Consider the following 16,177-nt stretch of genomic DNA (forward strand, 5'->3'; position numbering starts at 1 on the left):
AATTGCTGAATCTTTGCATTGTAATTTTAAGAAAGGCACTCAGTCATTTTTACAAACACCTTCATGGAAAAGGTCTGTTTGTGATAAAGATTCATATTCTTTTTTTGCCTTCTCCACATTTCAAACCTTTCTTCTTTAAGGATCACATTCATAAGATTATTCATTTGCAATTCCAAATCACAACAAGCACAAGATTACTACCATTTTTCACAATTTCTTGCTTATATTGTTTCATTCTTTCCCTTATCAAGAACAGGCCCAATAATAAGAAAATATTCTAATGTAACGCTTCTTGGGGTAGAATCAAATTTATCCAGCAACACTTCATGACCATTCTCAAGAATTCTAGTAGACTAAAGGGCAACAAATGTATTATTACCATCTTGAATTAAAGATTCCATATTTGTTGTATAGTTTTCATTTTCATTAAATTTCTCGATACCAAAATGCTTAAGAGGTACTGAAATTTGCCTTTCAAACTTACACATATCACCTCCAGCAAACCCTTGAAAGGAAGAATTTAATTTGAGAGCAAGAACTTGATCATTATTACCATCACTATATTGATCATCTTTTTCAAGATTGGAACAACCAAAATTGGTGGAACCTGCTTTGTGGATAGCAAGACCATCATTTCCATTGAAATAGTGATATTCTTTTTCAAGATTGGAACAATCTAAATTTGTAATACCTTTTTTGTTGATGGCAATACCCATATCTTGAGCTAGTAATTCCAAAACTTAATCATTTTCTGTATTAATCTCTATTGAGTCTGTTCCATTATCTATTGAATCTGTTCCATTCCCTTTTAAATTTGTTCCATTACGATCTTGAATTTCTATTGTGCTTCTTGATTCTAGTAAAATGCTTCATTAGCTTTATGAGAATTAACACCAAAGGTTTGATTGCCTTGAAGCTTTTTATTCTCAACCATGGCTATTAAAGTAAATAAAGAAGAGAAAGAGCAAGAATATATAAGGAAAATAATGATAAAAGAAGAGAAGGAAGTAGAAGGCAACCCCAAGATTCACAGAGCCACAACTAAGCAAAGGAATAGAGGAAAGGAGGGAGAAAATAGAAGAAGGGGGAGAAGGATGAGAAGAAGAAGAAGGAAAAAGAGAGAGAGAGATGGAGAGGAAGAGGGAGAGAGAATTTAGAGAGAGATAGAAATTGTATTGGTTAATCTAAAGAGAAAATACAACCATTATCTCCTATTTATCTCTTGTTTTGGCTATCCCTTATATCCTATTCATCTCCTATTTCAATTATCAATATAGAGTATCTAATAATCTCATTTAACTAATCTCTAACTAATCCTAACAATATCACATGTTATTCAACTAAAAATGAACCATTGTTTTAGCTAGGTTACATTCTCTTGCTTTGAACAAATTAAAAGAGAACCTTGTTTATATTAGAGGTCTTTATTCCTTTTTTATCATTATTCACATTATCTTTGTAAAGAAAACAACTCCTAGGGTGCAAAAATAACAACTTTAAAATTTCAAGCCCCGAGTATTTCATGAATCTCATACAAGTTGATTTTCTATTTCAAAATTGCATATATCTTTGGTTACAACTCTTGTAACACAATTTCTATTAGCCTATTTGCCATTAAGAATCTATAACCATATCTAATATTAAGGTTTTAGGGATTTTACTCGAATAAATGTAGAATCAATTCTAACACCAAATCTGCGAAGCAAAGACCTCCAGATATTGGTCCTCTAGTCCGTCCACACAAACAACTTGATCAAAGATTCAACTTTATTTCAAAATCTCTTTTGTGCTCCCTCTCTTGGTTTGCCCAACAACTTGCACAAGTGAATGATATTCATTTCTTTGTTTTTAATCTTATGAAAATGTAGAGAAATAATTTCTTTAACTTTAATTTCAGAGTAACAGTTTCTAATTTCTCTTAAATTAAACACATGAAATAAGAAGAAAGTGTTTAGCTTGAGAGAAAAATGGAGAAAGAAGAAGATGAATCTATAAAGTTATCTTCCACAAGAAAGACTTGACCTTTTTATACTATAAGGATTCCCATATCCTGAAAACATAAAGTAATCTCTAACATTTAGGAATTTCACCAAAAGCAAAATGGCTTATTCTACTTTAGGGATTCCCATATTCCTAAAGTTGTCTTCCAATCTCTAATATTTAGATATTTTAATTTCCTAAAGTCAATTAGTAGAAGACCACTAATCATTACTAATTTTACAAGTGTTAACATCTAATTCAACAATTAGATGTGTTTTCAACCTTTAATTATGCCACTTGTCAAGTTTATATTTAATTAGGGATTTCATTAAGCCTTAACACTTTAGAGATTTTCATATCTCTAAAATGTTATGAAATCTTTAATAAGTCATTTATCAAATTTTCTCTCGAAACTTCTCAAGTCATAATAGCTAAATAAATTCTCCTAACTCATTAATTAATTAAAGCCTCTTAATTAATTAATCAATCTTATATTCAAACACTTTAAATATTAGCTTAAATTCTTTCATTGTTGAATTTAGTTTTAAGTCATTCTAGGGATTTTACAATCTAATTATAAACTAAATTCATTAATTTCATTAATTAATCAAATTAATTATCTTTAATCATTTTGTTCTTATGTGTGTGACTTCTTGAATTCATAACTAATTGATAATGTGAATAATATTAACTCTTTAATATTATTGGAACTCTTTCCATACCAAGAGTAAAATTCCCTTTTTACTCTCAATTCTCATAAATCATGGTTAACACTTAGCATAGTATACCATGATTTCTCAACTAGTGATGAATTAATTTATCTCTTAAATTTTGAACCTTGATCATACATACCATGCACTAAAATCTCTTTGTTACATAATCTCTACTCCAGCAAGGGTCGTGGATATGTCTAACTCTAATTGCTTAGAATTATATGTCTTCATCTTAATTCTAATTCTTAATTAATAAGACTTTTCAATCAGAAACTATTTTCTGATTTAGTCTATATGTCCTTACCAAGAATTTTATTTATTAAAAACAATTTATATAAGCATAAGGTTTTATCCCTATTTACTTAGGGCAACGGATCCTATTTTGACTATACTTATCTCCGTATATAATTAGTCAAAGCCAATACGAGTCCATATACCCATACCTAGTACAAGTACGTAACCAGTATCAAACTCAAACCACTTATATACAAGATAACTGTTTTATCTCAGGTCAAGAGATTATATGTACTATTATGATCTAAATAACTATGTGTTGAAAAGAGTAAACTCTATGTACTAGTAATCTTTATGTCACTAGTTTAGCCTACTTATCTTATAAGTGCTCACTGTGTTTGTTATATAATATAAAACTCATCATTCCATCTTATTAGTATCTCATACTAATATATAAAAATAAATAGAAGTGATAGTCTGTGTGGCTAAATCATACTCAATGAAGTATTCTTGGCTGTGAACCATAAATTATAGCATTTGTGTTAGATTATTCCGTCACTCGTATTTTTAACATCTTAATAATGGAATATCTAATAAGTTACTAAAGGGTAGTCAATTAAATTTAAACAATTTAAATTAAAAGAAAAGATATTTGTCATTAATTGAAAATTAATATTTACAAGATGCAAATTACAAGTTATACGCTAGAACATATTACTAACAATCTTGATACTGAAAAAATAAGGTTTTAGAATATATATATATATATGAAGGGAGGTTTCTCAATTTGGAAATTTATACTTGTTTTTGCCTGCATTTGTTCTTTTGAACTTGATTGCACGAGATCCTTTCAATCTGGCTTTGTGGTAAAATATGAGATAAAAGGCTGAGTTCTCTAGGTCATGCTTTATTTCTCATAGAATTGGTCCTATGGAATACATATTTTATCTTCTTGCTAGAGTGAAAACCCATCCAATGCCACAATTAAATTGTGTAGTTAGTCATCATGTTGTTTCACCAGAATTGTGTGCTCATGGTTTTGTCGCTATTCCAAAAGTTTCAAGCAATATAAACAATAGAATTTTCTTATTTTCTTTTAACTTCAATGACTTTCATTTTGAAAAAAATAGTGGAATTTTGAATTTGTTGTTAATACATTTTTTTATTGTTTATTTATTATTTATATTAAAAAAGTTAATATATTTAAATTAGAAATTTTATTAATGACACATCATTAAAAATAAAATTTAAACTATATAATTAATGAGTTTTATCTTAGTGGTACTATAATTGTCTCTATTATTGTGAGTTTTGAGTTCAAGTTTTTGTGCAAGTCAATTATACTGAAGAAATTAAATAATTATAAACAAATTGTGTATTTTTAAATTAAATTAGAAAGATCAAATGAGTCTATATACTTTTAATTAATGGTTAAACAAGCTTAAAAATAAGTTTTAAGTCAAATAAATTCATGTATTTTCTAATTAAGTTTAAATAAATTCACACATAATAAAATATTAATTTTCAAATGTTAAAATATTATTTTCTATTTTTTAAATAATAAAATATTAAATATAATAATTTTAATATTAAATAAATTTTGTTCATTATATATTTCAATTTCTTTTTTTAAAATTTTATTTATTAAAATTAGTAAATAATTTTATTATTTAAAATTAAAAAATAATATTGTATTATCAAAAAATATTTTATAAAATATGAATTTATTTAGTCTTTTTAAAAATTAAATAGGCTTATTCTTTTTAATTTAAATTACATGATAAAAAAAGATATGAATGTACAGTAAAAAGTTTGAGAAATGACCATTGTAACGACTTATCCAATAGCGGAAATGAAAAATGGCCCCACCATACCATATATTAGTTAATCTTAGCCGTCCATTGGTGGTCACCATTCTAAAGTTAGCAGTGAGACATGTCATGTCACGAAAGTTGTCTTTCCTTCCACTGAACTGCTTCATAAATCACACTGCAATACACAAGTTATGTATTTCTTTGGACCCATAGAATTTGCATAATTAAGAACCTAATGGGTTTTACCTACGACTTTTAATTCAATAGTTAAAAATAAAATTTAACATTATATGCTTAAATTTGACCCTATAGTGAGATTTGGGTGCACAAATTCTCAAGAATTTAATTTTATTTAATATTTTTAATTAATTAAATAAAAACAATGTATAAATTTATGGAGTTAAAAAAAAATGCTTCTCAAGTTGAGACAAAACTCATACTGGAAAAAGGGGTGACATTAAAATTATAAAATTTCAGGTCATTTTAGTAACAATGTTGCATTGGACTTTTTGGAGGGATTAGTTAGCTTTTCTCCAAATGACTTTTTGAATTTTTATTTTTGAAAGCAAATGACTTTTTGATTTGTTTACTGTACTTTCACAGAACTGATGGGGAATTTCAATTTAGGCTTCTTTTTATTTAATTGGAGAAGTGGCGTTCACTTTTCAATACCTTACTCTTTAATTCCATAAATTGGTCTAGGAGAAAATGGTTTTGCATTCAACACTTGTAACTTTTACTTTTACTTTTTCTTATTATGCCATTTGACTATCTATAAATTCCCCCTTTTTTTATTGTTAAAAAAAAAAGGAACAATTGGAATTTTACATATTACTGGAATTACAAGCAACAACCTATTAAGTATATGAATCTCTATTACACATATTTGTGTTTTGTGACTTAGTCCAGTCTAAGCATAAATTTCCTCTTTACCCTCTTTACACAGGGCGGCCGGCATTTCCTGTGTGATGCCATTTCTTTCCTATTTTCAAGTCAAATGCGTTGCTGTTAAAAACTGGCAATATAATTCTTCACTCTTTACACAAGGCGGCTGGCATTTCCAAGTCGAAATTGCCCAGAATTCAATGTCGTTTAATAATCTAGCTACTTTTTACTAAACTTCCAACTTTCCAAAAAGGGAATAGGAACTTATTCTATAAACTGACAAAAACTCAAATCCAGAACATTCATGTTCCAACATGAAGCAACAACATTCAACATATTTTAATATATAAACATATCACTAATTACCAAACCAAGATGGCCATTATAGAGAGAGAAACGCACAAGAGTGGTGGAGTCCTGAAATAAGGTGTTGCTTTGACAAAGAAATTAATGTTAAACATAAAATGGTAATGTAGCAGTGAAGAAGCTAATCACTCAATACAAGATAACAAATGAGAACTATAGAAGATCTAGGTTTCCTTTGGGGGAGCCTTCTTTGCAGCCTCTGCTGCTGCTTTCTCTGCTTCAATCTCAGCAACAATTGCATCAATTTCTGCTTCTTCAAGCTGTCGCAGGCCATGCTCTTTTGTCATCACAGCTATTTCTATGTTCTTACCCCCACTCTCAACAACCTAAAGTAAAAAACACATACCATAAGATAAAATAATTAAAAAAAATATGCAAGTTTTTTTTTTTACATTCTTTTTCAATTACAAACATAAGTTGCAGAACTAATGCATAATGCATTACAAATAATTTAACATGACTCGCCTCATTTAAAAGTGAGAATCTGAACAGATGCCATCTTAGCATTAGCAAACACAACATTTCACAAAATAATGCACCATCGTGCTAAACAAAATTGATTAGTTAATGCAGAAAAAGCACACTTAAATATTAGATAGCCAAACCAATGCATTAGAAAAGTTACAAGCAACTATTCTCATTTAAAATGCAACATTGCGCATGATAAAGCTCCATCTGACTTTATCAACACATTAAACAAACTTGTTTATGTGATGCAGAAAAAGCAGCCACAGAGATTATTCATACATAGATCATCAACCAAATCATTAGATTATTCATTTAATGCCCAGCTACATGTCTCATGAATCAACTTGAGGCACTTGGTTGAATAATTATCTACCAGACATGCTGTTCTTCAGCTGCTAGCATTCCTTTCCAAATGTCTTAATAGGAGAATATTTAAATTCAAGTAACCAAGGAAAACAACATGGGCCTATCCAACAATAAACTAAAAATAATTTCAGTTACAAAGAAACTGAAAGTTATCCAAAACTATTATAGAACCAAGTTGCCTCTTAATATTGGCGAGTGGAATTTTTCCCCTTTCCTTCTCTTTACCTTTACTTCCTTTTTCCCCATAAATTATTATTCCTTTCTCCACCTTGGTTTTAGGGCAGCTAAACTAAAATAGCTCAATCACATTGAAAAAAGAAAAAAATAGGAAGACACTTCCCAATTACTTGATCTATATTAATGGCAAGTATAATTTAAGTTAACTGCATCTTGCTGGTGTAGCTGGTTGCACCTTAGTTGTTTACCCTTACAAACTAGCACAAAGACAAGCTTGAATTCAGGCATCCTTATTTCCTTACTCATGGTCTGTGTACAGCCGCCCAGAGAATATGTTCTAGCATATAATAAAAGCTACAATTGACTACACCCAAAATTCAGAAAAGGCATGTAAAATGATCATAATCATCTTACCCACATATCAAACAAGTGCTCAGTGAGAGAAAATGCCAAACCAGTTAGTCATGGAAATGATGCATACAGTGAACTAAATATCTAGAATCCCAGAAGAATGAACATAGGAAAACCTTCCAATCACTTGATACAGACAATTGTTCAGAAAATTCCAAAGTACAAGTTAGAATAACTACATCTTGATCACAGTTTGCCTTTGTCTCTTCACAAATCTCAGCATTTAGCCAGCAAAGAAGAGTTTTCACCTAGATAACCTGGTTTATGGTTTGAGTTCTGCCACCCAGAGAAATGTTTTCTCCTTATGCCAAGTGAAGTGCTAGAGGCAGTTCCTCTACTTTTAAATTTAGAAGAGTCCTACATTGGTTATTTTATTTGATCATTATTCATCTAAGCCCTAGGTACCCAACAATATCACAATGTCACTTCAGTTATCCACTTAAAAGTTCCAAACATACATGCTCAACTTGGAAAATCACAAAAGTTCCTTGAAAACACACACTAGTTTACAGTAAGAACTGGACTAATGAAGATGGGAAATTTCAGCTGCCTACACGTTAGATTTTCTAAAAAAACAAGACATTGTTAAATACAACAGCATTGGTACATATTCATATAATTCATATGGGATAAAAAAGCAAAAGAAACATATGGCAAATTCAAAGGAATGATTGAAAGGGACATTACAATTTGAATCCCAAAGAGACCAATTAGCCAGTCTTGTGGCATCTAAATGCTAAACAAATAGGTAAACTGCTATCACAAACCAAAAATAAACAATATCACACACTTTGTTTATCTCTCTTACACTCAGAAATCTGTTGATAAAATGAACTAAAGAGGATAATCATAAAATGAGATATAAGCTCAAAACAACCTGAAGATACTATGCAAGAAAAATATATGGTAAAACACACTAATAAACCAGCATGATGAGAGTGCAGCTCATTAAGCTAACGAGACTATGGCTTCTCCAGCAGTGGAAACTTTTGCATAGTTTTCAGTATGTTCTGCAATCTTTTGTCTTGAGACAAGTTTAATAGAATTGATCCAAGAAATGTCCTTAATTATAGTGAACTAAGTTAACTCAACTCAACTAAGCCTTTATCCCAAAAATTTGGGATCGGCTATATGGATTCTCTTTCTCCACTCTAAATGATTTTAGGTTAAATCTTTGGAAATGTGTAATGCTTCTAGGTCATGTTGTACTACTCTCCAAGTTAGTTTTGGTCTACCCCTTCTTTTCTTTCTATCCTCTAACTTAATGTGTTCTACTTATCTAACTGGAGCCTCTGTATATCTACGCTTCACATGACCAAACCACCTCAATCTCCTTTCTCTCAACTTATCCTCAATTGGCACCGCTCCTACCTTTTTTCTAATACTCTCGTTACGGATTTTATCTAATCTAGTATGGTCACTCATCCACCTTAACATAGTGAACTAGGTCAGTAATCAAAAAATAAAATGACAAAAAAAATCACAGAATAAACCATATACAAAGCACGCCAATGTTGATAAAAGTCCCTCTAACTATACCCATTCATATATGCATCTATGTTAAAAACCAATTCACCAATAATATATGATAGCACCTCATAACAAGTAACCATTTTTAATCATCATTCATAGTCAAATCAACATATGCTTGACTTCAAAAGTCAACTAAATAGGATAAATTATTCTATTAGGCATTGCTTCATATTCGCAACTACAGTGGAACACATGGAATGCAGTTCTATTCAAGAGGTGAAATTCTAATGAAGAATATAATATGACAGATCAACCAATTTGTGTGTGACAAACACATTCAGTATTAAGCATGTATAGACAGAACGAGTAACTTACTTCAAGCAAAGCACGAATTGCTAACTTCACAGTTTCTTGCCCTGAAGTTTCTTTATAATTCTTTTCCAGGAACTCCCGCATTGAATTTGAGTTTCTCCCAGTAGCATTGGCTTTCCAGGCTGAAAATGCTCCAGATGGATCTGTCTGATAAAGAGATGGGACACCAGTGTAGGGATCAAAACCAACAATTAAGGTTGAAAGACCAAATGGTCTCACACCACCACTTTGTGTATACTTCTGTTGAAGGCCAGCAATGTAACGTGTTATATATTCGACTGTTACAGGGTCCTCAACAGTAAGCCTATGGCTCTGACACTCAATGCGAGCCCTGTTGACCAAAACACGAGCATCTGCTTTCAACCCAGCACATACTAGTGCTATGTGATCATCCAATGAAACAATTTTCCTCACCGTTCTGCAACAAAAACAGCCAAAAAGATGGTGAACATGGACTGATAACAATGCATACCAAATATTATATAACATCTATGTGGATCCACTGATGGGAATATGGGATATACAATTAGAAACTCAATATTATTATAATAGAAATTATGGGTCCACTCATGCACGGACAATCTACTAAGAACAGCAAGAAAAAATGGCAACGCCTCATGGTTTGAGTTACAAATAAATGCCATTATATAAGGAACCCTAAACAAAAAGGGCCAAAGTTGAGACTATCAACTTAGAAGGAGAAAATTGTAAAGGAGAAACTCTTTGTCTTAGTTTCAGATGAGGTTACTGACACAAAAGTAATTATGAGTTCAAGGAAGCAAGAATGAAACTATTCCTGATTACATCTGTGAACAAATTGCATTTAATGTATCAATTCAAAATCAACAAAGACTATATTCAACTCTACTGCATCTTAATTCCAAAATAGTTGGGGTGGCTGCCTAGATCCATTTGGACCATTTCCCCTATTCCACTTATATAGCTGCTAAATCATTTCTCACTACTTCCTATGACCCCATTTGTTTCGCAGAAAATAACTTGTACATGAAAATTGTTTTTTAAGAAAATGTTTTCATGAAAATATTTTCTATTGTTTTGTTGCAATATTTAAAAACATTCTAACTCTCTAGCAATGAAGCAAAAAGACCGCAATACCACACACACTTCTTTAAATCTTCAAATGACACTATATACTAATTCAATTAATCAAGTTAGCAAGAGTTTAACAGAACACAAACAACCAGCGCACTGAAAACCGTTGCCTTGCTAACCAAGCACCCCTATATCAAATTTTTTCCATTTTCATCATACACTTTCACTTATTCACAAAATAAGGACAACCGTCAAATCACCATTCAATCTACACAAAATTACTAGCAAATACCCTAATGCAAAATTCTCTCAAAATTTGCATATACATATTACCTAGCATCTTGAAGTTTGGCGGTGGATTTCTTCTCGACACCGAGAACGACGACGTCAGTGCCGCGAACACCTACAGCGGCGTTTCCTTTGCGGACGGCTTCGAGAGCGTACTCCACTTGGAACAAATGTCCATCCGGAGAGAACACAGTAATTGCGCGATCGTATCGAGCCATGTCAGTTTAAGCCTCTCTGAGGATTTCTGCGCGATCTGGTCTTTGTTTGCTTTTGATTCTGCGAGATATAGAGACAAGAAAGGAACTAGTCGACTTAGGGGACAAGCCACTGCACTGATACGCAGCGCGATCGATCGCATCGTGCCAGGAGAAAGGTATCATTCGTCGCCGCTACGACGTCGTTTGCATTTTTACGAAATGACGATCATGGGCTAGACCCGTGTATCTTATTTGTGCCCATTTGTTTCAAAATTCTATGATAATTTATGAATTCAAGTTTTGCCAAAAAAAAAATTTTATTGAAAAGTATTTTTCCTTTAAAAATATGTTTTATAAATAATTTATTTTTTCCTAAATAAACATAGTCTGGAATTTTATTTTATTGATAAATTATTTTACAATACAATTCATAAAAAATTTATATTTTTATATTATTAAAATATATATTTATATGTGGGTTGATCCGGTGAATTAATTCAATAGCTAAATATATAGCCATAGAATGAGAGGGAGAGCAAACATAAAAAAAAAAAAAAAAATCCCACTAATTTTAGATTATGTGACAGGAAATTATTAGGTTAGTCTAAATTTAATTTTCAAATAATAATTGCCAATTAAATTTTAATTCTTAGATTTAAAAGCTTGAGTAATTAATTTTTAATTGAACTTTTGTATTTATTCTTAATGAAAACCAACTAATTTTAATATTTTAATTCAAATTATAATACATAAATCAATTAATAAAAATTTAAAATTGATATACCTATTAAAAAAATTTTAAAAATATTTGAAGGGCCAATAATTAAATTAATTATTCTTTTTTAAAAGATACACTTGCAATATAAAAAAAAATGGTTGAGGATTGATCTTTACTCATAATAGTTTTTATAAAACGTGTGTTACACGTTATTATATTTGCTATAAAAATTCGTAATCTAAGTTTTTTATATAATTTTTATATATTATATAATATTATAATATTATTATTAATATTATATTTAATTATTTAAATTAAAATATTAATTTTAATATCATTTTAATTAATTATATAAATAAAAATATTTATCAATTTGAAATTATTTTATATTTGATTATATTTTTATGAAAATTATATGCTATATTATTAGCATATAATATTAATTTAATTATAAACTAAAATGTAATATAATAATAAATTTTAAAAACATAAATAAGTAAAAATATTTAAAAATTAAAATAAATTAGTAATAAATACAAATTAGCTCATTGAAGTTAATTAATTTAAATTTTATTATTTTATTTTTTTAAAAATTGATTTGCATGATTTTTTTAATTTTTTATAAATTAAAATAATATTAATTTGTATAATGAAATTGCATAACTATATTAATGTAAAAGAAAATTAATTGTAAAGTTAGAAATCGAATAATTTTAAATGATTTTTTGTTACTTTAGTGTATTATTATTGTAAAATTTTTATTTTTATTATATTGATTTAATACAAAATATTTTAAACCTATTTAATATATTTAATAAGTATTTTTATTTTTTAAAATTATAAATTATATTATATATGTTATAAATACATTATTGATTAAAATATAAATGTAAATTAATAATGTATATTGTAATTAAAATTATATATATATAGAGAGAGAGAGAGAGTAAGTTTAGGTTTCTAATTTTAAATTAAAAGTAAAATTTACAAAAGAACAAATAAATTTATATTATTAATATTTATAAAAATATTTTTATTAGTTCAAAATTTTGTTTCTTATTTATATTTGTATATATATTATAGCGCATATAGCCTATTATTATAAATATACTGTATATATTATGTATTTAAATTTAAATTATGTTAAAATTATATTATGTTTCTAACAAAATCATAAAAAAATATTTTTTATAAAATTGATTTCAGTTTTAACTATTTCTTTATTTTTACTTTTTTTTAATATGATTTTTAATTAAAATTAAATAAAATTTCTTTTAAGTTGTTCATTTAACAAACTTTAAAATTAGTAATAATCTTTTGATGAATTATATTATTTTTATTTTTTTTTAAATTGTAGTCATTAAAATATTTAATTTTAATTAATATTCATAATTTTATAAATATTAATATAATGTTTCATTGAAATAAAAAAAAAATCTTAAATGGAAATAAATTAATTTTTAATAAGCCAATTAAATTTAGTCTTTTATTGTCATCATGGGTATTTTTAACAAAGTCAATGTTCCCCTCATTTTAAATGGAAATTAACTTAAAAAATAATATACAACTAATAAAATATTTTTAAATATATATAATAAATAATTAATTATAAATATAAATATGAAAAATTAAGTACTAATGAATTATTTTACTGATCAAATTGTATTTTTTATTTATTAATTTCTTATTTTAGTTAATTATTTTTTATAAAATTTTGTATTTAATTAAAATTAAGTATGAGTAGGATTAAGAATATTAAATTTATACAAATTTTAAAACTAAGAATTTTAAATTTATATAAATTTTAAAATTAATTTAAATAATAAAATATAATTGTAATTAATTTTAAAAATGAAGGGCAATTTGAGCAAAGTTAATGTTCCTCTTCCTTTTATACATTTATATATAATATAGATAGACAATGTAAATTATATAAATTTATACATTTTCTAGTATAATTTAATAGAAAGGAGAATTATATAAAAATAATAAATTATAGTAATTACTGACAATTAAACATGGTCATTGGATAGTGTGGGGGAGGTTCACCATGCCCTTCAAGCTATTGATGCCCCTATGTCTATTGATATTGTTGTCAATATTGTGTCTGGACCTCTATCCAAAAACCCTAAACGCACCACATTATCCATTGAATTAACTCCATATAATAATTTTCAAACATTAATTTCAGAACACTAATATGAAGTAATGACATATCCAAGTCTTCTTTATGATAACAATCTATAAACGGTGCCACAGCTCCAACCTTTCTTACTTTCCTATTTAATTTCCTGTAGTAACTATCATCTGCTCATCAAACGCCTTAAAAGGAGTGGTATAAGGTTGCATTATAGTTATTCTTGGACCACCGATACTTGTCTCGTGGAAATCAAGCAATGTGGAGTTAATTGGAATTGGCTTTTGGTTTACCAGAATAGATGTGATCTTGACAAAATACACAAGCAATTGTGCTCCTTGCAATCTAGGTGATGCTGTTGTTTCATAATTAACATGGAGCTTGGTGTACCTAAATGTTGATGATACATCGATGGCCTTTTTTGATAGGCTTCATCGATGACCCTGGATGTGTTGTAACCTGGATGGAATTGATAAAGGGAGTCTCCGAAGAACAAGCTGTTGTTTGTGGATTTGGATCAGAGCTTCCTCTTGTAAACTCCATGATTGCAAAGTATTCAAAATGAGGTGATTTGGACCATTCAAGAACTCTGTTTAGTCAAACAAATGAGAAGAGTTTAGTTTCATGGACAGTAGTGGTTTCAGGATATGCGCAGAATGGCAGCCATGTGGAAGCATTGGATCTTGCAATTAAGGCAAAAATAAAAATGAATAAATAAATTCATTCCTTTGATTCAATTATGTTGGTCAGCTACTTAACAGCTTCCAGTGGGCCTGTTGCTTTAGAGTTCTGCCAATAGCTTCATTGTTATACTCTTCAATGAAATTCTGCATTTGCATAGATTTTGTACTCATTTTATGCTCTTGAATTTTTGTTTTGAGCATCTATCCTTAGTGTTTTTTCTAACAGGGTATCAGAGCTACAACCTCTATTTTCCAACATAGGATCAGTAAGTGATGGTTTGAAGAATTTTAATAAGATGGTAGAGGATAATAAAACAAGTCCAAGCGAATAACATTGTGAACATATTATGACTTGATTATGTGAGCAGGCTGTTTATCTGATACAAGTGAATTTGCTTGCATAGTTCTAGAAGATATGGGTCCTAATGGGCATGGCTGAAAGGATTTGCTTAGTGGATGTGCACTCGATGGCAATGTTAAGCTTGCAGAACTTGCTGAAAAACGCATATTTGAGAAAGGCTTAAGAGATTTTTTAAGAATCCATGCTGTTACTCCTCTCAGACGTTTATGGTTCAGCTGGAAGGTTTCAAGCTGCTAAATCTTTGAGATCGAGTATGCAGAACAAGAGGTTTATTAAGAATCCAGGAATCAGCTTTGTAGATGGGAATTCAAATGACTGTGGTTGAGAGAAGAATCAGTAATGCTCTAGTAGGCCCTCACAAAGTGAAATATCTCGCCATTCTGAAGTTTAGCAATTTGCATGCGGGAATTCTATGAATTCTGGCCTCCCCCATTTCCTTTGTATTTTCTTAATTTTTCCATTTTTTCTTATCGATAATTCTCAAAATGCTCCCTTTTAAAATGAATTTTGGGTATTTTTTATTTCTACTCTTGTTGATAATTCTTGAATTGTTTTTTACAGTTGAGAATTTTTTTTAAGTATTGGGATGTGATATTTTGTTATCTGGATATATGTGTACAAATCTTTTCTCTAGCAGAGTCAAAATTGAAAGGTTATCAAATTGAATTCATAAAAAGATCATAGAATCAAACAATTGACGTAAAGCTTCTCATTGATTAGCTAAGTTAAATATTTTGTTAGCACAATTAGACTTTTCAAATCAAGATAATTATGATTAAAATTTTATCAAAATTGATAATTTGTTTAAAAATTTCAATTATTTTGGCCGGTAATCCTTCTTTTAAACTACATTTGCAGATAATATCTAGACCTGCTATATTTCCATTTGCCAGTTTCAGCACTTTCGGAGGCCATTAGCATCAGACTGACAATCAACACTTTCTGAATTTTTGGTAATGCTTTCCTAGTCATTGTCTTATAATCCACCATTAGTGGACTTAGCATACAAAGCATGAGTTATTAAATCTTGCATATAATATTAAGGTTCACCTTAATTGCTGATCTTCCATTTTGCGCTAAAGAATATTGAAATAATTCAACATATAATTGTACGCGTATAAAAGTGAGCTGATTTGTTTGTTTATAATAATTTTTGAATCTATAAGTTGAATTTATAAATTAAAAAAAATAAGTTAGGGAATTAACTTTCATTTTAGTACTTGTAAGCTTTATATTTATAAAATATTGTATAAGAGTTTTTAATACTCAAATTAAATGAAACATAACAAAAAAAAATCATACACACAATTAATAATATGGATAAAAGAGATTTCTCACCTAAACTATTTTTGATAAAAAAAAAATATATATATATATATATATATATATATATATATATATTCTTTAATTTTTGGCGGTGTATAAATTACTCAATTCTAATTATTTTTCAAGCTAGTGGGATTAATGTTAATTAATCAAAA

At 28.8% G+C, this 16,177-nt stretch overlaps 1 protein-coding gene across 1 annotated transcript; it reads right to left on the reverse strand.

The window, feature by feature from the left end:
- Positions 1-5,988: 5,988 nt before the first annotated feature.
- Positions 5,989-11,034, reverse strand: LOC110652167 (proteasome subunit alpha type-7). The gene is made up of 3 exons (XM_021807704.2): positions 10,646-11,034; positions 9,263-9,677; positions 5,989-6,318 (listed from the first exon to the last, which is right to left on the reverse strand). Exons 1-3 carry the CDS (start codon positions 10,816-10,818, stop codon positions 6,157-6,159), a joined length of 750 nt encoding a protein of 249 aa, XP_021663396.1. The 5' UTR covers positions 10,819-11,034; the 3' UTR covers positions 5,989-6,156.
- Positions 11,035-16,177: the final 5,143 nt, after the last annotated feature.

Source organism: Hevea brasiliensis, unplaced genomic scaffold (genome assembly GCF_030052815.1).
Source record: "Hevea brasiliensis isolate MT/VB/25A 57/8 unplaced genomic scaffold, ASM3005281v1 Scaf1, whole genome shotgun sequence".
In the NCBI taxonomy this organism is placed as follows: Eukaryota; Viridiplantae; Streptophyta; class Magnoliopsida; order Malpighiales; family Euphorbiaceae; genus Hevea; species Hevea brasiliensis.

Coding starts and splice junctions, on each gene's coding strand:
- LOC110652167 (XM_021807704.2), bottom strand. CDS start 10,818: ATGGCTCGATACGATCGCGCAATTACTGTGTTCTCTCCGGATGGACAT. Junction 9,678..10,645: donor GCCAAACTTCAAGATGCTAG/GTAATATGTATA, acceptor TTTTTGTTGCAG/AACGGTGAGGAAAATTGTTT. Junction 6,319..9,262: donor CAATTCGTGCTTTGCTTGAA/GTAAGTTACTCG, acceptor TTTTTACTTTAG/GTTGTTGAGAGTGGGGGTAA.